At 46.2% G+C, this 24,801-nt stretch overlaps 1 protein-coding gene across 1 annotated transcript; it reads left to right on the top strand.

Annotated features, from left to right (window-relative positions):
- The first annotated feature begins 3,443 nt into the window (after positions 1 to 3,443).
- Positions 3,444 to 12,894, top strand: LOC125688723 (b(0,+)-type amino acid transporter 1-like). The gene is made up of 6 exons (XM_048935071.1): positions 3,444 to 4,335; positions 5,733 to 5,866; positions 8,439 to 8,568; positions 10,170 to 10,294; positions 10,705 to 10,792; positions 11,682 to 12,894. The coding sequence occupies exons 1-6, from the start codon at positions 3,592 to 3,594 to the stop codon at positions 11,913 to 11,915; spliced, it is 1,455 nt and encodes a 484-aa protein (XP_048791028.1). The 5' UTR covers positions 3,444 to 3,591; the 3' UTR covers positions 11,916 to 12,894.
- The last annotated feature ends 11,907 nt before the right edge of the window (positions 12,895 to 24,801 follow it).

The raw sequence follows: 24,801 nt of genomic DNA, 5'->3' as shown, positions 1-24,801 counted from the left end.
ACTGACATCAGCTTTTATGTTAAATTATTTTTCTGTAGTGCTTGTAGTTATTGCTGGGATAAAAACAGTCCTAGTGACATAAAGGGCAATTTTCATTCATGAGCTCAACATACTTTCAATTCATGTTACATTAATGCTCAAGAACTAACACTTGTTGCATATTTCCTTTTTAATCAGTAATGCAAGATATCAATCTCTGAAGTAGAGCAAGCCAGAATTCACTGGACAAAGCTGCTTTATTGCTTAGAGACCAGTAGATGGCAACCAGCCACTGCAATGTCAAATGGCCAGTGAGAGCTGCTTCGGTTGCAGACCTGTACATGGCAGCCTGAATAACAAAGTTTTGCTGTTCCCCAGAAGGGGAAAGCAGTGCTTTATTTTTACTCCTGCTCATACACAGTTTTTGAAGTGGAGCAGTGAGATACATCTTTACATATCCAATCTTGACAAATGCTTTGATAATGGTGCCAATCCACTTGACTAAAGTATCTGTGGTTGCCTGCACCCCACTGCTGATACCGGTCAAAAAAAGAATGAAGTCAATGGAAAAAAAATCCAGAGAAGTCAGACCATCTGAGCTTCAACAGGAGTAGCCTCAGGTTCTTATCTTATTAATTAGAGTTATTATTACCTTGGGTAGGAGATAGAACTGAGTGACAACGATCAGAGGAATAGAAATAGACTCCCTTTAGAAACTGACTGAGGCTTTGGCTCACCAATTAATTAATCCTCGCTGAGTGGTCTTACAGAAATTTTTAAGACATGATCAAGTTTGAACAAATTCTGGTTCTACAGTATTAGATTAGGAGTTCTTTATTTCTTAGAATCATTGAATGGCTTGGGTTGGCAGGGACCTCAAAGATCATCTAGTTCTATTTCTAGGAGCCAAAACTGTAAAGGTTTGAGAAGATCCTCTCAGCTCCTCCACAGAGCCTTACATTTACACTTGAGAAAAGAAACTTCTTTATTACAATGGAACAGTTACTGAAATACTTCTGTGACCTGACCAGATGCTCAACTACCTGCAGTCACAGTAAGTTTTCTTTTAGTATTGATTTAGCTGTGTTCTGTGAATACATTTTCAAATATGACTGGTATACATAATGTATGTATAATTGTGCACAGAAGTCTGTGTAGTCTATAGTGCAGAAAAAAACCCTCGTATCCTTAGACCTCTGAAGGATTCTAGTGTTGCCTAATTGTAAAACGATTATGCTACAGATAGTTAAACCAGTTAACAAGACAAGCACTGTCACTTAGTAGCAGTAATCCAAAATATTCTGCATTACTGGGATGCCTGCTTTCAACTTTTCAAGCACTTTACAAACCATTAACTCAAAATGAATTAATTTGCACCCTTGCAGTACAAGGAGCATGTGTTTATTGTTAGAACTCACACCTTTACTAAGGAGACTTAAAAAAACTTCTTTGATACAGACAAAATAACCTTTCATTTTTGTGAAAGTTATGCATTGATCAGCTGTGAATGTTTATAATTGTCTTTGAGAATCAAGCTGGGATCCATTTCCAAGTGAATACTAGTGAGTTGGTACAGCAGACAAGTGGGAAACACCTTATCTGTGGTATGCCTGGAAATGCCTCAAACACTTGCAAGATAGGATGGTCACCATGACAATAGGTGAGCTGCTCAAGGATGAGGTGAGGGAGCTGGGATGGCCTTGCTCTGACCCAAACTCCCTGTTCAGTGATAACGCAGCTTTACCTGTGGATGTGCTGCTTGAAGCCCCACATCTAGCGGGCACAAAAGGTGCTCAGGAGCAGCTCAGGTGGCACCTCTGGATGAACACTTTCAGACCAAGCACCCTACCTGGATGGAGCAGGGCTGCAACCCGACCGGTGCTCTCTACTTCTGTCCATCTCTCTCTTTTTCCTTCTCTTCAAGTTGCTAAGTAACACAAAGCTTATTTCGATTTCCTATAGTGTCAGATAGGTTAGCAGAACAGCTTAGACATAATTGTAAGAGTGCCGATACTCGTAATTGTATTAGAGGAACCCTCATTAAAATTGATGACCGTGTTTGGACCTTGAACGTCATTTCACCTTAATCTAACCGAGGGGATTTGCAAGTCTGATCGTTGCTCTCTCTCTTAACGGCTGGGACATGGCAGTTAGTGTCAGGAACGACTCCCAGCACACCTTACCAAAAGGAAAAGCTTTTCTAATGATCTCCTTCGTCTGGCAATAAGATTTATACTTTTAAATGAGATCTCTTTTTTATCCATCTTTAAAGAAACTAAAACTTGATGTTAAAATCTGTTCTGCTTTATTTGCTTTACCACGAGAAACTGGACAACTTGTTTACCTTCTTTTTCTTATGGGTGCTAAGGATTTTGCTAAGAGCTCAAGACTCATCCATAGGAAAGCTAAGAAGATAATTTAAAATCATAAAAAACAAAACAGGGAAAGAGAAGAAATTAGAAATAACAATAATTGTTTATATTCATGCTTTTTTTTTTTTTAGCTCAAATGGTTCAGGAGGACGGATTGTTGTAAAGAATCAAGGTCTGCCGTGTCTAGGAAGTCCTGAGGAAGGTCCCAGCCCTGTTTTCTGGTATTCATCACAGCAGAAGGCTGACAGAGACCACCAGGGACAGTAGTTCTCCTCCTTCACAGTTGCAGTCTGTAAAGTTTACTTTACGTCGAAAGAAATCTGTGCAGACATCCCCTTCTCAGTGCTTCACACGTATCACAGATCACAAAATGCACCCTCATGCATTGTAACAATCTTCTGATTCCCTGCAGAGGCCTCCCCAAATCCTGAATTTTGTTAGATCAGTAGGAAGTAGAGGCATTGCCGAAAGCGTGTGCCTCTGCATTTCTCCTCACTGTGTGCATTTCAGTGTATATGAAGAGCAGTGACAGCATCCTCTGAACACTGTGGTCTGCTATGAATCTGCGTACCTCACAGACACTGACATAAGGGGCCCATAAAATGCATTTGTTGCCTCTTCACTCTTCTCCTCCTGTGCCTCCTAAAATTTGAAAAAGCCAGAATTTCCCCCCACTGTTCCACAAGAAAGCAGAACCTGGGCTGTTTTTAGCAGAACGCTTCTGTGTCTTTGGTGAAGGAACTGGAAATATTCCTTGTTGAGCAGGGCTGGTTGACAGGCTGGTTTGATCCCTTGATAGTGGGGAGTGAAAATATAATTCAGCACTAAAGCAGATGCTTGATCTTTGACTTTAAGGCAAAGAATAAAGTACAGATTTGCATGGGGATTTTTCTTATCTTAAGTCTGCTTCAGGTGCCATTAGAAGCGTAATTTATAGATGTGACCAGGGGCACAATCTGGTAAGGTACTGCACGACTCAAGTACTGCTAAGCACAATCCATTGCCATTATTGTAATGGCAGTCAAAGATAATCAAACTTGGCAGGATCTGAACAATTATAAATTAGCAAGAGAAGACAGGGAATGGAAGAATGCAAAACAGGGGAAGAGCATGTCCATTCCTTAACAGTGTGACTCTTATAATTATTAACTTAACCTTCAAGACCTTAGGTGGTTCTTATTCAAATGACTCAGTCTTATTCCGTACTGCCTCTGAAGAAACATCTCCTAACAGGTCCACAATGAGGAGAAGGCAAACATCAGATTCGCCTCATTCATCCGCAGATCCGAGTGAAGGAAGGGAGAAATTAAGGCTGAAACAAGAGGTCGGCCTGATTAGCGGAGTGTCATTAATTGCAGGCACCATGATAGGCTCGGGAATCTTTATGTCCCCTGAGTGGGTGCTGCATCACATGGGGAGCCCCGCCAGCAGCCTGCTCATGTGGGCAGCGTGTGGTCTGCTGGCCACGTTCGGAGCCCTGTCTTACGCTGAGCTTGGAACCGTGATCAAAGAGTCTGGAGGCGAATATATTTACATCTTGAGGATCTTTGGTTCCTTTCCTGCTTTTCTTTTCGCCTACACTTCTGTCATCCTGGTGAGACCAGCTGGGTTGGCAGCTGTCTGTCTGAGCTTTGCCGAATACGCCGTCGCGCCGTTCTACCAAGGATGCTCATCCCCGCAGGTTGTCATCAAATGTACAGCTGCTGCCTGCATCCTGGTCCTAACCATCATCAACTGCCTCAACGTGAGGCTGGCGATGTCTGTTATGAATGTTTTTACAGCTGCCAAACTCTTGGCTTTGCTGGTGATTGTGGTGGGCGGATTGGTGCTGCTTGCCAACGGGCAGACTCAGAGCTTTCAGAATGCTTTTCAAGGCACAAATGCAGGTATTGGGACGATCGGAGTGGCATTTTATCAGGGGCTCTGGTCCTACGATGGCTGGAACAACCTGAACTACGTAACTGAGGAACTGAAGAACCCTGAGGTGAGTGAGCTGCGTTGTATTTGCCCAGTGGTTATGCAAATTTGCTGCTGTGGGTAACTGAAGGATAGGGCATCAGGGAAAAACTGCTGTTTTGTTGTTGCTGTTGTAGTGGGGCAGGACACCTATGGATGTGTCTGGAAACGTGACAGGACAAACAAAAATGAGGCTCAAAGGAAAAGAGCAGCCTATCCAGAAGAAAGTGCTACCAGATCTCAGTGGCTGGAGAAAGAGCTTCTAGGTGGTTGGGTGTTGAAGTTTCCTCAGAGTTCAGAGCATCTCACACCAGATATCCAGATTTATGCAGAAAAGTGCTGCAGCCACCCTACTGCTAATGGTTTCTCAATACCACATATTCCTCAAAAGATCTAATCTGTAATGCGTGCTTCAGAAAAGCACTTGTCCCTCCTCATTGCATGGAGGGGAACCAGAGCAGGCCGAGCCTCACTGATAAGGGAATCTAAGCCTCTGAACAACCCTTGTTTTTAATCATCTATTTTCTAGGCATTGTTTGGTCCATGCTGTAGGCACTGAAGTAGCTCACTTGCATCTCACATCAGCCCTCCCTGTGCCGTGCAGATCACAGATGGGACACCACAGCACCGTCAAGCTGTGTGAGCACAGCATGGATACCTTGCACTTTCTGCCAGTGCAGTGTGCAAGATTTTACAGTTTAAATGGAAATGCACAGTTGAATATTAATCTAAATGGAAGCAAAGATCCTAGAATCACGTGGCACTCTCTCCCACAGGACTGTGTGTACTGATTTTCAGACCTGGACAGGGTGGAGGTAACAACATAAGGAATTGCCTTATCTTGTCCTACAGTAAGAGTGGGGAATACAAAAATGGATATCTCATGTTTTTTAAATAGAAAATGGCTCTGAGATGACTACTAGGTGCTCTTTTCTCATTCTTTCAATTGCACGAAGCAGTAGTTACTGATATTGATGCAGCTTAAAGTAGTCTGTGGGCACACAGGTGGTATTCTGTCATTAAGAACAAAATAATTCCTTCCTGGAGCAGATTTCCCTTGTGCTGTTACACAGGATGCAGCACACACTGGTTTTTCACCCATTTCCATCGGATGTTCGTGCAGAGATGCAGCACATCAGGAGCCATACGCAGCAAATGAACCAATATGAAAATAATCAACAAGTGTGCAACAGACTTCCTGGGCATCTATGAAGCAAAATGTTTTGAATATGATTTGTTTTATTTTGAGGAACAGCTTTTGAAATGTACAGCCTAATAGTACGGGAGATTGGTGTAAAAACTTCCTTATGAATCTGGGTATAAGTCTGGGAAAAGTATTGTGAGCAAATGTGTTTCAGTTCATAGCAAAGACAAAACAACAGCGTAAACATGCTGCATCTAACACTCTTGTCATCCCTTTCCCAGGTGACCCTTCCCAGAGCTGTGATGATTGCTATTCCTTTGGTTACATGCCTGTATTTGCTGGTAAACATCAGCTACTTTGCGGCCATGGCTCCATCTGAGCTGCTGACTTCAGGAGCTGTGGCCGTCACCTGGGGGTGAGCTCTGCCTGTGGTAACACAGCCCATGTGGTCTAGCAAAACACAGGTTCTCCCCTGAATATTGGGAGATTTAGGTGCTGTTCTCACATAAGCCCAGCTCAGATACATATCCAGATATATATCCATACATATATCCTATGTTTTGCAGAGAAGTGGAGAGGACAGCGTGCTGCCCCACAAATGCAGTGACGGTGATTTGGGGGTGAGACAAAAGCGCGTTGGTTCAGTTTCCCCATCTGCTTACAAACTATTTGCACCTTCCGTCAGCCTGAGCTGTTCCACAGAATCAGTTTGGTGGTATTGAACACCGAGGGTTTTAGGATAGGAAGGAAAGGACCTTCGTGAGAAATATAGGCAGCGATGGCTTTGAACCAGGTGCTCTTCCACCAGAACACCCAACTTCAGCCTAAGTATTTCTAAGACACAGAATCCATGATCTCCCCAGTGAGTTGGCTGGCAGAAACCATGACACATTATATCCAGAGATTATGTTGCTGCTCATTCTCTCCCTAAAAAGTCAGCAGCAGCTTTGCTGCTGTGTGCTTTTCACAACACCTTCAGCTTATCTAAACGAGCTCTTGCTAGGTATGTTCTCTAACAGCATTTCATGTAATTACAAAGACTTTTAAAGGTCTGATGCTTTGTTTGAAGAGGTAACAAAGCCTCACTAAACTGCAGCCTCATGAACTTTCTCTGCACTTCCTTTCTTACCACTCCCAATTAACAACTAATCTGTGAGCTCCCTCCTTTTTGACATATCTCCTTTTCCTTCCTGATTCATCTTTTCACCCCAAAAACACAACTAAGGAGAAGCACTGAAGAAGCAATCAGGAATCTCAGCAGCACCCGGAAGCCCTGAGGACAGGTGGATGGCCATGGGCTGAGGAGGGTGTGCTCCCTGTGGTTGGTGACAGGAGGTGCAGCCATTTCGGCCATTAAGGAGGGAAATGAGAGGCATAAAGAAGCCAGAGGAGGACACATCGCACTTAAGTGCATTTATTCCTCCATAAGCATCACAGAATCCTTAGAGTTGGAAGGAGCCTTTAAAGGCCATCTAGTCCAACTCCCCTGCAATTAACAGGGACATTCACAGCTAGAACAGGTTGCTCAGAGGCTGGTCCAGCCTGTCCACATCTCTGGGCAATCTGTTCCAGTGCCTCATCACCCTCACTGTAAAAGATTTTTCCTTATATACAACATAAATCTACCTTCTTTAAGCTTGAAACCATTTTGCTTAGTCCTGTGACCACAGACCCTGCTAAAGAGTCTATCCCCTTCTTCCTTGTAGCTGCCATTTAGATAATGAAAGACTGCTATCAGGTGAACTTCTCCAGGTTGAACAGCCCTAACTCTCAGCCTGTTCTCATAGGAGAGATGTTCCATCCCTTGGATCACTGTGGCCCTCCTCTGGATGCGCTCCAGCAGGTCTATGTCTTTTGTATACTGAGGACTCCACATCTGGATGCAGTACTTCAGGAGAGACCTCACCAGTGCAGAGTAGAGGGGTAGGATTTGTTGGCCACGCTTCTTTGGATGCAGCCCAGGATACAGTTGGCTTTCTGTGCTGTGAGGCCTCATGTCCAGCTTCCTATCCATCAGTACCCCCAGGTCTTTTTCAGCAGGGCTGCTCTCAATCCTTTAATCTCACAGTTTGTATTGGTAGTGGAGGTTGCCTCGACCTGGGTGCAAGACTTTGCACTTGGATTTGTTGAATCTCCTGAGCTCACTTTTGGGGTGAAAAGATGAATCAGGAAGGGAAAGAAGATGCGTCAAAAAGGAGGGGGCTCACAAATTAGGTGTTAATTGGGAGTGGTGAGAAAGGAAGTGCAGAGAAGGCTCATGAGGCAGTTCAGTGAGGCTTTGTAACCTGTTCAAACAAAGAAGATTGCTAGGGAGAAACACTGCTGACTTGAGGCAATGGAGTCCTGCAATTGTAAGAGGTGCTCAGATTCCATCATTTCGAGACAAGGAAATGTTCAGTTCTGACTGTGGCAAATGGCTTAATAACCCAAATCCAGAAGGCCTGTAACCTGGACAGTAAACTTGTAAACTATATGTGTAAACTATGAACTATAAACTTGTAAACTGTGAAGTGACTGTGGCACGGGAGCAACTGCCATAGTTTTGGGAAGCCCAGCTGTTGATTTTCGAATATTTGGGATAAGTGATACTGAAAAGGCGTACGTATGGCTTCATGCCACACAATTCTAATGGTGATAACAGCCTTTCTGCATTTTCCATTCTTATACTGTTGGCTGTAAATGCAGTATCTGCTGGAGTCATGCAACATAAATGCGCATAAAACAGTGAGTTTTGTGTGTCCACCATTACGGTGTGGACAGATTTAGGTGGAAATACACCAGGCAGGAAGAAAAGCTTGTTCTAGACAAGACAAAGTTCCTAGCAACTAAATATTATGGGAGTGAGGAGAAGGCTTTCAATCAGTAGAAAAGCTTGGAAAAAAATGTTCAATGAGAATAATGGAGTAAAGAGAGCTGTTGGGTTCTAGGATGAATATTCAGTACACTCGCGAGCTGGATGTTGTGCCATAAATTCTTTCTCACCTCAGGAACAAAGTCCTGGGTAACTGGGCATGGATCATCTCCCTGTCAGTGGCACTGTCTACGTTTGGCTCATCCAATGGCACATTCTTTAGTGGAGGCCGCGTGTGCTACATCGCTGCAAGGGAAGGTCATATGGTAAGAAATCAAAAAGGACATCTGGTTTGCTTTGGGCAACTTTATATTCTTCACAGCAATTGCAAGGTGACACTGATGTTCGGAACTTCCCTAGATTTGTTTTTTAAATAGTCTTGTTAGGCAGGGCTGAATCCATTGGCCTAACAGTGGCCAGGCTGCCACAGCCCCACGGCCCAGGTCCAGCTGAAAGTGAGGTTGAGCTATGTTCCCAGTAGGTGCACACATACACAAACACATGTATACAACATATGAGGTGCACATATACACACGTCTGGATGCTTCTGCTACATCTGGAAGTTGGCTCCACTTTTGGCACTTGAGCTGCGCTGCATTCAACCTCCTCTGCTTTGAGATGTGTTGTGTTCCTCATGGAGCTTGCTGCTGCTTTGCTTCTCCCTCCCCACACCATCCAGTATTTCTACTCAGGGGGAAAGTATAGCACTCTGCATCAGCTCCGCTCCTTTGGCACTGCAGGGAATATTCCATGTACATAAATGACAAGGTTGGTGGAGGTGACTGAATTGGTGTCTTCCTTCAGTGGTGACGCTCTCTGGAATTGTTCAGTCAGGAGAGAAGGCTCAGGGGAGACCTTATGGCTCTCCATAACTCCCTGAAAGGAGGCTGTGGTGAGGTGGGGTTCTGTCTCTCCTCCCACGTAACAGCTATAGGTCAAGATGGAATGGCCTCAAATTGTGCCAGGAGAGGTTCAGGTTGGGTATTAGGGAACATTTATTCTCAGAAGGAGTGGTGATGCGTTGGCACAGGCTGCCCACGGAGGTGGAGGAGTCTCTGTCCCTGGAGGTGTTCAAGAAACAGCAGTGTTTAGGGACATGGTTTTGTGGGTCATACTGGTGCTGGGTGGGCAGTTGGACTGGATGATCTTAGTAGTTTTTCCCAACCTTAAGTATTCTGTGATTCTATGACAGCATCTGTTATTGTGGCAAGCTCTGTGCTGAGCAGTTCACAGTCTGAGTTTCACCATATTGGACTTAAGAGCTGACCTCTTGCTCAGTCTTTTTCTCAGACTGAGCCTAGCAGAACAACTTGCATGATAGTAAAAGTAAAATAAGAATAAAAATTGGAAAAAATCAACAGACTTTCTATTAAGCATTCCCAATGAACCGAGAAGTAAAAAGCCTACCATTCTCTCCATGTTCTGGAACCAATCTTCCCTTGCATTGGTTGCAAGTTGGAAATGGTCATCCCGTTTTCCAGTTGGACCAGGAAAGGTCTCAGAGCAATGTGACAGAGGGCAGGAGAGTGGGACTGTGAGAAGGCCAGGCTGCTTTTCTGGTGATGGTCAGGAAAGCTCTGATTTGACTCAGCCTTCATCTGTCACATTGGTAGCTTGAAGACCTCATCTTGTCTGCCTAAACCCAGCAAATCTGTTGTGAAATCAGAGAGACTCAAAATGTCCTTGCTGGGAGGGTTCATGTTTACATTCCTCACAGCTGAACAGCTTTTAGATCATGGTGCTTATGTGATGAGCCAGAGTGGATGTGGCTGCAGGCAGAACTGCCCCCAGCGGCTGCGGGGATGAGCAACATCCCCACATCCACAACATGACAACGACATGACAAGTGTTCTGCTTTGGCTTGCAGCCTGACATCTTGTCCATGGCCCACGTGCGATGCCTCACGCCTTCTCCTGCGCTGCTGTTCACCTCTGCAATGTCTTTAATAATGATAATCTCAGGAAACTTCACCAGCATTGTGACCTATTTCAGGTGAGCACGGCCTTTCTCTTTGCACCCCCTGCAGTGCTGGGTGATGACGTTCTGCAAAAGTATTTTCTTTTAATACTCATTTGAACATGACTTATTGCTTCTTGACCGATGCTGACGAGGGAGGAGGAGAGAAGAAAGATCTTATAAACCAGGATCTCTGCAACGCGTGAATGCTTTTGAATGAATGCTTAACTGGCTGTGATTCATCCTCATATTGAAATGAATCTGTCATATTCAGACCATTCTGAGGTTTGCATTATTTGTGCTGGAAAAGAAACGAATGCAAGAATGACTAAATTTATATCAATATTATCCTTTTTAATTGAAGATATGTGTACTTGGGACATGCAAAGCAGGACTGACGTTGTTGACTGATCTCACCCCAAATTTAATGTTGTTTTTTTTTCCAGTTTTATAGCATGGTTTTTCTATGGCATGACTATTTCTGGTCTCCTGTATTTAAAAATCAAGAAACCAGACCTGCCAAGATCTTACAAGGTGAAGTAATAACATAGAGCCCCCTAGCCCTTTTCCTTGACCATCCAAACGAATAAGATAGCTTTCTGAGGAATGAGAAAGAGCTGGGGTTTGTTGCTTACAGATTTGGTGTGATTTTCCTTTTTTTATTGCATGTTCTATCCCATAATGTGCACTGGCTCAGGCTGCCTGGGGAAGCGATGGAGCCACCATCCCTGGAGATATTCAAGAAAAGGGTCGATGTGGCACTGAGGGACGTGGTTAGTGGGCATTGGTGGTGGGGGGCTGATGGTTGGACTAGATGGCCCAGGTAAGAGAGCCTGACCTAAGAGAAAAAAAGCTGGCCAGAACAGCCCAAGTCCTCTGTCATGGCCAGGGGAGAGGTTTGCTCCCCACTAATCAGTTCAGTGGAAAGAAATCGGGAGTTATCTGCTTTTTCTCCTGATGCCATGAGTGAGCTGAGGCTTCCTCTTGGGTTTCATGGTGTTCCTCCAGGCAGCAGGCGATTCTATAATTCTATTTAATCGTTTCTGAGGTTCCTTGTCCACCTGTCTGTGAACACTTCAAGAAACCTTTTGGCTCCAGGGTGCTAAGATTCAATCTGGGCACATCGATGTGGGTGTTGTCTATTGCTCAGGTTTTGGATGCAAAGTAGTCTGGAGAGCAAGGGCAGATCTGGAACTAAAACAGCTGTCTGCATCTTCAGGTCTGGGAGGGCAGGGAAGACCAGGGGTTATGGCACGTGGTGTAGCTCTTGAAGGGCTGTTCAGCTTTAGAGGAGGAGTGATCTGGGAAACAGGAAGCCTGGATTAACTGTGATTTCTGGATAATCCATCAGGCTGCGGCAGTTGTTCATCTAAAAAGCTTTCTGCACAAGATTCAGGGCTGTCTTTACGTTCTGTTTTCACAGGTCCCCATTGTCATCCCCATAGTTGTGCTGATGGCAGCCGTGTACCTGGTGTTAGCTCCAATCATCGACCAACCCCAGATTGAGATTCTCTACGTAGCCCTGTTCGTTTTTAGCGGTGTTGTCCTTTACTTCCCCCTGGTTCGCTTCAAGTGCCAGCCCCGCTTCTTACAGAGGGTCACTTTGCATCTCCAGCTGTTCCTGGAAGTTGCTCCGACCTCTAGCGATGTGAACTGAGTTAACATCCTCCTGGTCCTTCCTCACTTACTGCAACACTTTGGTTTTCAAGGTTCAGAGAATAGTATTCTGGAAGGGAGAATGAATAGAATTAAAGTGTCACCGAAAGGTTTCAGCTGGGAGGGACTGGAGCCAGGACTTCTCACAATTCCTTAGAATTTGGGGCATTTGTTTTTCTCATTTTCAGCTTTCACTCAGCAGATTTCCCAAAGAAATGTGTGTTTTTCAGCTGTCCATCCTGAGCAGATCTAAATTTTAGCTCTCGTATTTCAAGCCGTAAGGCAATAGAAGACTGACAGTGAAGTATTAATCCCACAGCAGGCTGTGACCTTAAGCCATCCTTGGCAGTGCCCTTCACTATTTCCACCTAGCTCTGCCCCCTGCGATCATGCTGCTTCTCCAGTAAATAAATCATGGGCATACATGCTCACAGCAAAACATCCCTGTCTGCTCAGGTATCATCTCTGGGAGTGTGGCTTTCCCTTGTTCCTTCCAACCTCAGGTGCACAGTCACAACAGTCCTTTCTCTGTCTCAGAACATACTCGCACCACATTTCAAACTAAATCACCCTACACGTGCCATAGAAAGACCTCTGACATGAGATGGGAAGTGCTCAAAAACACTATTCCAGTTCCCTCTATTAGTTGAGGAAACTAATAGCCTAAAAAGGTCCGAGTGTTTGGCCCTAAAATGTCTTGTTGTCTCTCAAAATACCGAATATTATTGAGGTCACCTTTCTGTCAGTGTTTGTTCTGCAGACCTGTACTTAACACTCCATTCCTGGAACAGGGTCACTCGATCCTCCAGCTGTCTCAGAGCGGTGTAACTGACTGCAATCTCACTCTGCTGTGTCACTCCTCCTCCCAAGTGGTGACACAGCAGCTGCACAGATGCAGGAAGTCTTTTTGTCCAAGCATAGGCACAATGATAGCTGGCAGTTATCATCCTTTTGGAAATAATTTCTGTTTCTTAGGGTTTGATGAACAGATCAAAGGATGGATTGGGTGGCTTCCTCAAGGTCGCTCAGGAGATGTGAATGTTTCTCCCAAGGTCCAGTCAAACATCATTTCGCCCATCCTTTCTCTCTGTGCAAATACTGAAGAGCAGATTCAGCACTTTGGATAGACAGCCTTTGTATATTACTGGATTGTGCACGGATGCAGGGAAGCTGAGAAGATGCAGGTATCATATTTTGCACCAAGTTCATTTTCTGTAGATACTACTGTAATAAGATTTTATTTATGTTGCCTAGTGTTTACAAGCACGGGTGCTTAGTGCCAAAACGAGATGCTGAAAGCTCACAAACAGCAAATTGATTACAATAAAACGGACATTGAAATGAAGTGAGTTGATGTGGTTGATTCTGTTTTTCACCCCATAGAATTCTTACTGCACGAACATAAACAACCAACATCAGGCTCATCTCTCCTTGGATGGGAGGTTTCAATGTATGCATGGGTGGCTATGCGTACGTGCACTCACTTTCCAAAATGTTTACTTATTTACTTCGATCCCAGCGTATGCAAATCGGAATTTCTTTTTCCTTCGTTGGATATTTACAGTAGAAGTGTCAGAAAGAGGCAGCGCATCCCTACTGTTCAATGGTACAGCCTGAGACAAACGAGATGCCAGGCAGAGCCCTGTGGTTTCATCTGTGTGTACGCTGTGAGATCGTGGTGGTCTGCCCAGGAGCTCCAGGTCCCTGGGACCTGTGCTTAGCCCTTTCCGTCCTGGGCTCTGAGGAAAACAAGAGTGTCAGCATTGCCCTCCGTTTCCCTCTGGACTGAAGTTCTGCTGTTTGGCATGCCAGCCACCCTGTAACCCACTGCCATCCACAGATTTGCTAAGAGCACATGCTGTCACATCAGTCAGGCTCAATTCCTGCAGCGCTCATTGCCAGCCACTGGCCAGATGTCAAGCTAGCCTTAGCTTGCAATGTAGCTCCACACTTCTGAGAGCTTCAGCTGGCTCAGTGACAGGCGATGGCAAGCCCTGATTTTGTACAACTGAGGCTAGTACTGACATTGGACCGGCTGTGATAAGTCTGCGCATCGGGGTGAGTCAGTTTAGCAGCTTGGAGGAGCTCAATCTCACACTTTGTTGAATAGTTAGATGAATATCATCAGGGTCTTTGTGTATGTGACTCATTCCGTACGAGGCAGTGATTTTTGCTAAAAATGGATCGAGACCCAGGGCTGTAAAATAAATGGGTGGTGTTAGGTTTATGAGCTAGCAGTGAGAGCAAAGGTAATGCAACAGCCCCTCTGTTCTGAGGATCGAGCAACCATGTCAAATTTGTCCTTCAAGCAGCAAAACTATGGCTCGAGTGTGTGACAGATAAACGACCACCTTTTTCTTCTAAAGGTTGGTCATTAATTCCTACTGTTTAATTTCATGGGCTGTGCTCTGGTTGTTGTACTGTGAGATGACAGTGAGTGAGCAGAGAAACAAGAGGAGAAGTAGATGGAAAGAGCATTCCTGTGTGCACAAGTCTTGGCGTGTATGTGTGAATTACCTATGTATAAACACACATGAACAACACCTAAGCAGCAAAGACGCATGCCCAGAAGCTCAGAAATGACGGAGTGAAGAATGCTTCAGGCATCACTTTCCTTTCTGCTTTTGCATTCTGGCCTGTCTTTTAGAGCATAACCCACTGAGTGGTCACACTCAAGTTGCAGTCAGTGTTTCTCAACGGTCAGTATGGACACTGGCACTACTTAACTTCTTTGTTGGTGACACAGACAGTGGGATGGAGTTCGCCCTCAGCAAATCTGTAGACAAGACCAAGCAGATTGGTGCAGTCAGTGTGCTGGAGGGATAAAGGGATGCCATTCACAGCGACCCTGGCAGCCTGAAAGATGGGCCTGTGCAAACCTCATGAAGCTCAATAAGGCCAAATGCAAGGTCCCAAGCACAAAAACAGGCTGGGTGGTGAGAGAATTGAGAGCTGTCCTGAGGAGGACTTGTGGGCTCTGGTGGATGAAAAGCTGTACAGGAGCCAGCAGGATGCTCTTGCTGTCTGGAAGGCCAATGGTATCCTGGGCTGCACCAACAGAGAGGAGGCAGCAGGGAGAGGGACGAGATTGTCCCACTCTGCCCTCATGAGGCCCCATCTGAGTACTGTGTCCAGGCTGTGGAACTGTTGCAGAGGGCCCAGAGGATGGCCACGAGGATGAACAGAGTGCTGGAGCACCTCTCCTAGCGTCTCTCCAGGCTGGGCTTGTCCCCCAGGCAGCCTCCTCCAACTTCCCATCGAGATGCCTCTCCTCTGCCCCAGCCTTCCTCCTCCTCCCCCTGCCTGCTCCCCCTCCCTCATTCAGCTTACTTTGCACAGAACCACCTTTCCTCAGCTTTGCAATGCAAAAATGCAAAAGGCACTGGGGCTCGGGGCGTTGTTCCGGCAGCTGGGAGCCGTACAGATGTGTTTGTAGAAGGAAGGCAATCCAGCAGATGGCAGTGGCAGACATCTGATGGAGTCCCCGGCAGCGCCCACCTCTCCCCCGTGCCTGTGGCAGGCAGCAGAACAGGACTGGCAGCAGAGCCGTACTGCAGGAAGGCCCAGGAAGGCTACAAGCACGGTGAACAGAAGCACCTGGTAATGGTGCTGGTGCTTTGCTCCTACTCTGAGCAGTGAAAGCTCCAGAGTTACGATGCATTGTACATGTACATATACATATATGATGTCCTCAAGCCCTGGGACCCAGGCTGCCTGCTGGGATGCTGAGCATCCTGTCTGCAGTAGGATTCATGCTCTGCGGGATGACATGCTGGCATTTTGTGGACTGCTTTAGCTGAGCTCTGGTGTTTTTCCTGGTGTTTGCTGAATATCAAAAGGAGGAGAAGAGGGAAATGAGAACAGAGCAGAGAGGTGAACCTGGGTCTGAAATACCAAGCCGTAGAAGAGACAGAAGCCCATCAGAGCAGGGACAGTCCTGCAGCCTACACAGCCCTCAGCTGAGGGGCTCCCAATGGAAGGAGAAAAGGAGTTTAATGAGAACCAAAGTGGAAAGGTTGGATGGGGAAGTTCAGGGGAAAGTTTTGGATGTCAGGGAGAAGTTCTTTACAGAGAGAGTGGTGAGGTACTGGAACAGGCTGCCCTGAGAGGCTGTGGATACTCTGTTCCTGGAGGTGGTCAGGATGAAGTTGGATGGGGCCCTGGGCAACCTGAGCTGGTGCCAGATCTGGAGGTTGTGGCCCTGCCTGTGGCAGGAGAGCTGAAACTTGAACCTGGGGTCCCTTCAAACCCAAGCAATTCTACGATTCTATGATACTATGATTCTGTGAAAAGGTGGCAGATGCATCCCTGGCTGGGTGCAGAGGAACAGTCACAAAACAAGGAACCCTAACCCAATGGTTATCTGCCACACTGTAAGCACAAAGCTTTAACCTGAGCAGGCTGAGGGGAACAAATGGGATCCAGCTGTGACTTCCAGCACAAGACCTCAAGAAGGAACTTTTCCAGATCCTCCTCCACATTTTGCTGCTGGGCTTTCCCTGACTCCTGGCCACCAGCATCAGTATCCTATGGGGACGTGACCGAACCGCTGCCTGCTGCCCTCCTGCAGCCCCTACTCCACATCTCCCTCTTAAAACACCAAAGCCCTGATGCATTCACCTATAATGATGCTCCACAGCCTACAGAAAGCAGAGGAAGGGGATGAGGAAGGAACCTGTTTTCCTTACAGCCTCCCTGCTTTATGCCAGAAATTATGATGAAATGTTTATTGATTGCAATGAAATACCGCTGCACTGAGAGCCGAAGCAGCAGTCTGCGTGGCTCAGCATTTTAAATCCTTCACCTCAATCTTTTCTTCCAGACAGCACAGCCAGAGGAGCCCGAGGGGCTCTTATATCTTGGACCCATCCCTGGGAGCTGCACCAGAAGCCCTCTGCTGTTGCAGGCTCATCAAGGCACTCCTGACAGCTGCATCCTGCTTTTCCAGACACCCCCCAGCAAGAGCACGGGGTGGGTTGCACGTAACCTAATATCAGCGCCGCGTCATCTTCTATGTTTATTCAGAGAAATCAGATTTTCATACATTAGCACAGTAGGAAAATCCAGCTTGGGAATTCGTTTGGGGAAGAGAAACGTGCCTGGGACTCCAAGGTTGAGGAATTTAAATCAAAGCCTCTTTCAATAAATGCAACCCATTAAGAGTCTCTCGATTATCCATTTGAATATTTCATATTAAAATGCTACTTAGAAAGTATAAATAAAATTTTCTTCACTTCTGCAAATTAAATTTATCCTCAGCTGAAGTCCATTGAGAGCCACCCCATGGGTGAATTTACCCTACATCTCATTTCTGCTCTGGGGTGTTTTCACAGCAATCTGAGTCATCCAACGCTCCCAAGCTGAATTAATTCCTGCTGCTTTCCGAACCTCACAGATGATATCCCACAAACAAAGCCACGTCTGTGATTCAGTAAAGTGCTGATTAATATTGAGCAGGAACAAGCTGGCCACTGCTGTTGTCTCCTGGCTGTCACCAGCTGGCTCTCTGGGCTTTCTGAAGGCTCCCAGGTGGGTCTGGGGAGAGGCACAGACCCATTGGATGAGACGCAGAAGCCACAAGCAACGGCCGGAGGGTCCCTTCCCCAGGACCAGGAGCCAGCTCCAGCCCAGCAGGTCACGCTGCCCAGCACCAGCTGCTCCTCAGTGCATCTCCAGGTCTTCAGCCTCAGCTATGCTCTCTGCCAACCCAGTCGTGCTCCCTGGGTTTGGCTCCAGGCTCCCCAGCCCACCCTTGCCCTGTGGGAAAGGTCCTCTCTGCTTTTTGCCCTCCTGCAGGCAGTGCTGTGGCTCTCCTGTTGTGCCTTGGCACATGGGCAGATGGTGCCTTCAGGATGATTAATACTCCCAACCCAGTTTGCCAAGAGCCTATTGATTTTCCAGAAGGGTAACAAATTTTCTCCTTATGTACCAGCACTAAGCCTGACATAATTTGCTGTATAGCAGGAGGGAAATCAGCTTTTAGCATGATTTAGGGAGGGTTGTGTTGCATCCAGATACATACCAATATGATCTTTCTCGAGTGCTGTTACATACTGCCTTAATAATTAATTAGAAATAAATAACATTTATGTACAGTGCTATTTTGTAGCTTAGTTAGCAGGGCAGGCTGAATGCCAGGATCAGGTCCTGCTCTGGGCAGAAGGCTCCTCGTGAGCCACAGTGAGCAGGGAGTGACCCTGAACTCTTCTACTGCCCAGGGGGCCTTGAGATCAGGTGTGTGGGCACTCAGAGAAGCACCCATGGTGCTGGCAGTGCGTTAACCCCTTCACTGACAGATTTGGGAAGATCTCCCATCAGAACAATTTACCAGACGTGATTGCTTGCTTTTTGTCTTAAAGCATTTGGGCTGTGGACAGCCAGCAGTACTAGACCGAGAGCTTGCCACCATCAGCAGCTCCTCCTTCTCTTCTCAGGATGTTCAGCCCTCGTGTTACGAGCTATGCAAACACCTAACAAAAAGAGCTGGTAATCTCTTGATCCATCAGATCACAGAATCACAGATTCATAGAACATCCTGACCTGGAAGGGACCCATAAGGGTAACAGAATGGCTTGGGTTGGAGGGGACCTTAAAGATCACCAAGCTCCAGCCCCTGCCATGGGCTGGCTGCCACCCAGCTTAGGCTGCCCAGGGCCCACCCAACCTGGCTTTGAGCCCTTCCAGGGATGGGGCATCCACACCTCCCCTGGGCATCCTCTTCCACTGCCTCACCACTCTCTGAGTCAAATATTTCTTCCTAACATCTAACCTAAATCTCCCCTCTTTTGGGTTAAAGCCATTCCCCCTTGTTCTGTCTCTATCAGACTGTCAGGTCCTCCTCCCGTTTGCAAACTCCCTGAAGGATCATAAAATCCGACTCCTGCCTTCGCACAGGACCACCCAAAATCCAAATCTGAGATGTCTGAGAGCACTGTCCAAACACTGCATGAACTCCGACAGTCTCAGCTGTCCCAGCATCCCCTCACAGGAGAGTTGCTCATTTCCTCGATCACCTGGATGGCTCCATCAGACTGTCTCCATATGCCCTTGTCTCTGTAAGTGCAGCAGGACCCAGGAGTGAACATCATGCTCCACAATATTTTCTTTTTTCAAGGATGTTCATTTTAATATCTGTCTACTTATAAAGCCTTGTCTATCTGGTGATGGCAAGCAAGGTGTCTGGTTTGTAGAAGAGGAAAATAACAAGTATGGTTTGGAGATGCTGAATGCCACTCATTGCTGAGCCCTTTGCTTGGGCCTTGGCTGGGTGCTCATGAACCTTGTGAAGGCTGGAGCACTGGTGTGGCATGGCAGGGGCTGACCAGTTCTTGTAGGACTTAGCTCAGCTGTGTGGGAAGAAGCCTGAGTGCTCTTTCCTGTGGAACAGGGGTGAAGAAAAAGGTCTGAGCATCCTCTCTCATGTTTCAGAGCACCATCAAATGCTGGCAGTTTAGTACCAATGCAGAATATACCGTGTTAGCAGCAGGTCACTGGAAATGTACCTGGACCCATCATCGTTTTTAATAGCTGAGGAGTGCTTCTGTGCAACATTAATTTAAATTTACCCTCCTGCAGAAAACTGGTAGTCAGAGAGCCTTCCGAAAGATGCATTTTTATTAGCTCGCTCTTCTCCATATGGCTGCTGATAAATGTTTATGTAGACTCTTCCTGCCAAAGGCTTTAAACACAGCCACATTTCATTTCCTTCCAGGGGTAAGTGGTGGCAAGCACAAGTCAGTGATGGACTGGGCAGTGGCAGGCAAACCCTGCAGTGTCTTCCCATGGTGGTGAGGGAGCATCGCTCAGCCCACAAGCACAGTGGCATGGCATGGGGAGGAACCTGAGAGAGCTGGGGCTGCTCAGCCTGGAGAGGAGAAGGCTCTGGGGAGACCTGATAGTGGTCTTTCAGTATGTAAAGGGAGGCTGTAAGAAAGAACAGACTCTTCAGCGGGGTCTGTTGTGAGAGGACAAGGAGAAATGGTTTCAAACGAAAGGAGGGGAGATTTAGACAGGATACAAAGAAGAAGTTTTTCACAGTAAAGATGGTGAAGCATTGGCACAGGTTGCCCAGAGATGGGTGGATGCCCCATCCCTGCAGACACTCAGGGTCAGGCTGGACGGGGCTCTGAGCACAGCTGGAGCTGTAAGTGTCCCTGCTCGTGGCAGGGAGTTGAACTAGATGGCCTTTAAATGTCCCTTCCAGCTCAAATGATTTTATGATTCTATGATCTATATAAATATAAATATGTGTTGATGATGCATGTCTGTGAGCATGGGAGAACACACGGCCTCACTGACAACTGGATTTGGGACAGAGTTGCAGCAGCCTCACCTCTGTTGGGCTGCTGGGTTCAGCAGGCTGTAACAACATGCTTTCTTGGGGAGCAGCTGGGTGTGAGCTGAGGGTAGACAGTCTCTGCAAAGACCCCGGATGCCTGACAGAAAGGATTTGAAGAGAGAAGATTGTTCTTTTTAGTGCCTTCAGGCTTGCAAACTCTCTTTTGAATCTGGATGATGACTGGCAGCTAAATCCCCCTTAGTGCTGAGGCACATCCGCCTTGTGACAGCCAGGCTCAGACACACCTGAGCTAACAGAGTTGCTCCCAGTTGCACTGAACTACTCAGAAACCAGTCAGTGGTGATTCACGGATGGGATGTGCCTCTACCAGTCTGTGTCCTAACAGGCACAGCCCCAGGGGTGTGCAGACAGTTACCCCAAATGGGGTCTCACTGACACAGGAGGCAGCTGGCAAACAGCATCTGTTTGGGAACTGAGCACAGGGTTCAAGCTCTGCAGAAGAGTAAGGTCTTGAATACCTCTTGGCCACCAAGTCCTGCCTCCATCCCTCCCCACTGTGAAGTATTGGATCAATCAGCTACACTTACAGCATCAAGGGCAGCGAGAGGCTGAAAACAGTGGGACTGAAAAAGGGTTCACTGGTGTGAACCCTTGGTGTGAGACTGCAATGTCAGCTGACTGCCATATCAGCAGCACAAAAGGAGTTTCAGTGAGGCACGTGTCCACGAGCAGCAATGAAGCTGAACGAGGAGGATTTAAGGCCTTAATGATTCCTACAATTTAGTTTTGGCAAATGAAGTACCAGTCCTTCTGTCTTTTTATGTGCTCCTCTACGCTGCTTGGAGGGAATACCACAATCCAGCGCCTTATTTCCATCAAAACACAATGATGAAGTACAGCTCTTGTCTCAGTCTGTCATTCTGGGAGTGACTGAGTAGAAACAGTCTAAGCTGATGAATTATTTAAAATAGATGCTGTATGTCTCAGGCAATGAATTCAATTAAGTGGCAAAACATTATTATGAAGAAAACTGAGACAAAAGCCTATGAGAATCTGTTTTCATAAAATATAGCACGCTTCCCAGTTCATTATAATTTTGAGTAAATAGATGAATTAGCAGGTAACTGATAGATTGGCTACTAGAAAGGCCTAATATTTACCCAGGAAATTAATATTAAATAGAGAATGGTCTTGCTAAGCAAGACGTATTGCCTTCCTTCCAGTCCATTCCAGAAACAAGCAATGAGCAGCCTACCAACAGGAGATAACATACAGGCTTCTCTTTATTTCAGACTTCTTCCCAAGGCCCTGCACTGTGCACTGTGCATGTCTATTTTCAATATGTCACTCTGCAGGTGAAGGAAAAGCTATCTTTGCACTGGAAATGGAAAACTGCTCTCACGTATTGCCTTATTAGTGCTGTGTCATTTTGCTTCGTTTTGTGCTTTCCTTCTCTTTCCTTCTTCCTTCTTCTTTCTTTTGAAAGACTTATCATTTATTTGTGTAATTGTTTCACTGACATCGCAAATAAGCTCCCATTTAATTGCAGGGCATAGCATCCTACTCACATATTACAGGTTAAATGTACCCTGCTGTTTTAATTGGACATATGTCTTAACCTGTTGTGGGGAAGAAAGTATTTCATCTTTCAAATAACCCTGTTGAATGATATATGGACATTCAGTTAATTTCATAGCATCATTAAATGGCTTGTGTTGGAGGGGACCTTAAAGATCATCCAGTCCCAACCCCCTGCTACAGGCAAGATTGCCATCCACCAGCTCAGGCTGCCCAGGGCCCACCCTGGCCTTGAACACCTCCAGGGATGGGGCACCCACAGCTCCTCCGGGCAGCAGTGGCAGTGCCTCATCACCCTCTGAGCAAAGAATTTCTTCTTAATGTTCTAACCTAAATCTCTCCACTTTTAGTTAAAGTATTCCCCCTTGTCCTATAACTATCTGGCAGCGTAAAAAGTCATTCCCTCCAGTTACAAGCTCCCTGTAAGTACTGGAAGGCTGCCATGAGATCTCCCCAAAGCCTTCTCTTCTTCAAGCTGAACAAGCCCATCTCCCTCAACCTTTCTTCACAGAAGAAGTACTGCAGCCCTCTGACCACCGCCATGGCCCTCCTCTGGACCTGCTCCAACAGCTCTATGCCTTCCTTGTGCTGGGGCCCCCAGGCCTGGACACAGCACTCCAGACGGGGCCTCACAAGGGCAGAGCAAAGGGAAATGCTCCTGTCTCTCTCCCTGCTGGCTGCCCCTCTTTTGTTGCAGCCCAGGACACCGCTGGCCTTCTGGGCTGCAGAAGCACACTGCTGGTGTGTGTCCAGCTCTTCATCCACCAGAACCCCCCCGTCCTCCTCCTCAGCACTGCTCTCAATGAGTTCTTCTCTCAGTCTGTACTCAGACCTGGGATTGCTCCAACCTCATTATGTTCATACAGGCCCACTTTTCAAACCCGTCCAGGTCCCTCTGGATGCCATACCTTCCTGCTGTTTGATCAGCTGCAGCACTCTGCTTGGTTGTCTTCATCAAACATAAGGAGGACAGTCTCGATCCCACTGCCTTGGTCTGATAAAGGTGCTGAAGGGCACCATCCAAGATGGACCCCAGAGGGACACCACTTGTGACTCAGCTCCACTTGGACATACAGCCATTGATCAGCTACTCTTTTCTTGAGCAGAGCACCCTCTGCAAGAAAAAACTCCTTGTTTTCTTGGATTGAAAAGAGATTCCAGTCAATACGCTGACCCATATCCTACTAAGCAGCAGGCAGTGCAACCTCAGATTCACCAAAGTGGTTGTGCTTTCCAAGCAGTGGTAGCGCTCAGTGCTTAGCATCTTTGCAAAGTGGTCTTTCTCCATACCCTACATCAGAAGCATATGAAACACCTGTGTTCTTTCACCTATCTGCAGTCTAATCCTCCTCACCCACACATATAAAATGGAAATAACAATTTAAACCTATCTACATAAACACAGCTCTTTGAAATGCACTAATGTATGTCACTGCCTGAATCTGTAGAGCACTTATGCACAGAACACACATCCAAGGAGGAAGGGGAAAACGGTTTTAAATTTGTGTACAATATCAAGTTGCATAGAGGGGATTATTACACAGAGGGGAAGAAATCAAGGTGAAAAATTGTCTCTGGAGGGAAAAGGGAAAAGGTGAAGAAAATGAGTCAAGAAAAACAGGAACTCCATGTAGTAGATGGTTCACACTTACTTTAGGCAACAATTTAAGTTTCTCAGTTTTGAAAATGGAAATAACACTTTTTTATCACCAAGAGATGGATTCGTAATTCAAGTTGAATAGAGCTCAGAGATTCTTTGGAAATGTAAAGCATCATCCTAAAGCATTTGTTACTCAAACCTACTGCTAAGAAGTAGCAGCAACCCACTCAATAATACCTGGCCAAGTCTGGCATTTCTATCCACGTTACCATCAATAGACAAATGTTGGTGGGAAGAATGGGCAATTAAAATATGAAGTGTGTATTTTACCAGGTCTGGGAAAACTAGTTTGCTAAGGGTACAGCTGCAGGTTGCACAATCAGCGTAACATTTTGTGTTTAGTCTTGTTTTCCCCTGGGAAACTTTAGACAAGCTGCTGAGTGATGAAACCACCACTAGGTAAGTCAGTGAAAGAAAGTACTGCACTTCCACATTCTCCCAGTTCACAACAGTTATGCTCAATTAGTCCTGTCCCTTTATCAGAGTTTACCTTTGAAACTTTTATGTCCATTTCCTGTTATAGCATCTGTCTCCAAATCCCATAGTTACATTATCTTCTGTCTCCCACACTTGCACCTTTAATGTCAGTCCATAAATCAGTTTCTTGGGCTGGCAGCAGAGTGCTTCGGAGAAGGGAAGAGTATGGAGGTGCACCCAAAGTCGTTCCTTTTTGCCTCGTCTCTGTGCTTCCCTGAGATTCTCTGCTGAGGTTGACAGCATGTTTTAGTCTCTTTCCAAATTGTCAATGACTTGCAAAGCAGAGAGCGTAGCTGTCAGCATTCCTTTTATTTCATGTCTTCAGCCTGCAAGTGCTAAGGAAAGGTAGGAAGATTTAAGATACGCTCAAACCACGGAGATTTCTAAAGAATTTTAGACACTGAAGTCAGGTCTCTTTGCCTCTCTCATTTTAAGGTAAGAATTCTGTTAAGGATCTTAACTCAGAGCCAGGCTGCTTTACCCCACTTCCTTGGGTAAACTTATTTACCTGTGCCTGAAGAAGTACATAGCACTGCCTTCCTTGCACCCTATACAATACATTGCATCCCTAATGCATTCAAGGAACCAAGCCAGGTCAGATCTGTGAATGAATCCTGCGAAGAGTTAGACCTGCTCTGCCAGTCAGAAAGCCACTCCCATTAGCAGGGCAGACGCTGGATACATGAGTATGTGAGCTCTGTGCAGTGATTCTATTCCCTAAGGGCGTCCTTCAAAGAAGTGTATGGAAGGGAGTGCACAGAAGGGAGTGCATACTAGTAAACCTTTTCAGCACAGCTGCTTGCCACCAAAGGAGGTCATGATTACCAGGAAGTCATGATTAGATTCACTGACCTCCATGCACTCATGATTGTC

Source organism: Lagopus muta, chromosome 2, assembly GCF_023343835.1.
Source record: "Lagopus muta isolate bLagMut1 chromosome 2, bLagMut1 primary, whole genome shotgun sequence".
Taxonomy (NCBI): domain Eukaryota; kingdom Metazoa; phylum Chordata; class Aves; order Galliformes; family Phasianidae; genus Lagopus; species Lagopus muta.
Note: the sequence above shows the minus strand (reverse complement) of the source record. Positions and strands in the feature narration are given on the sequence as shown.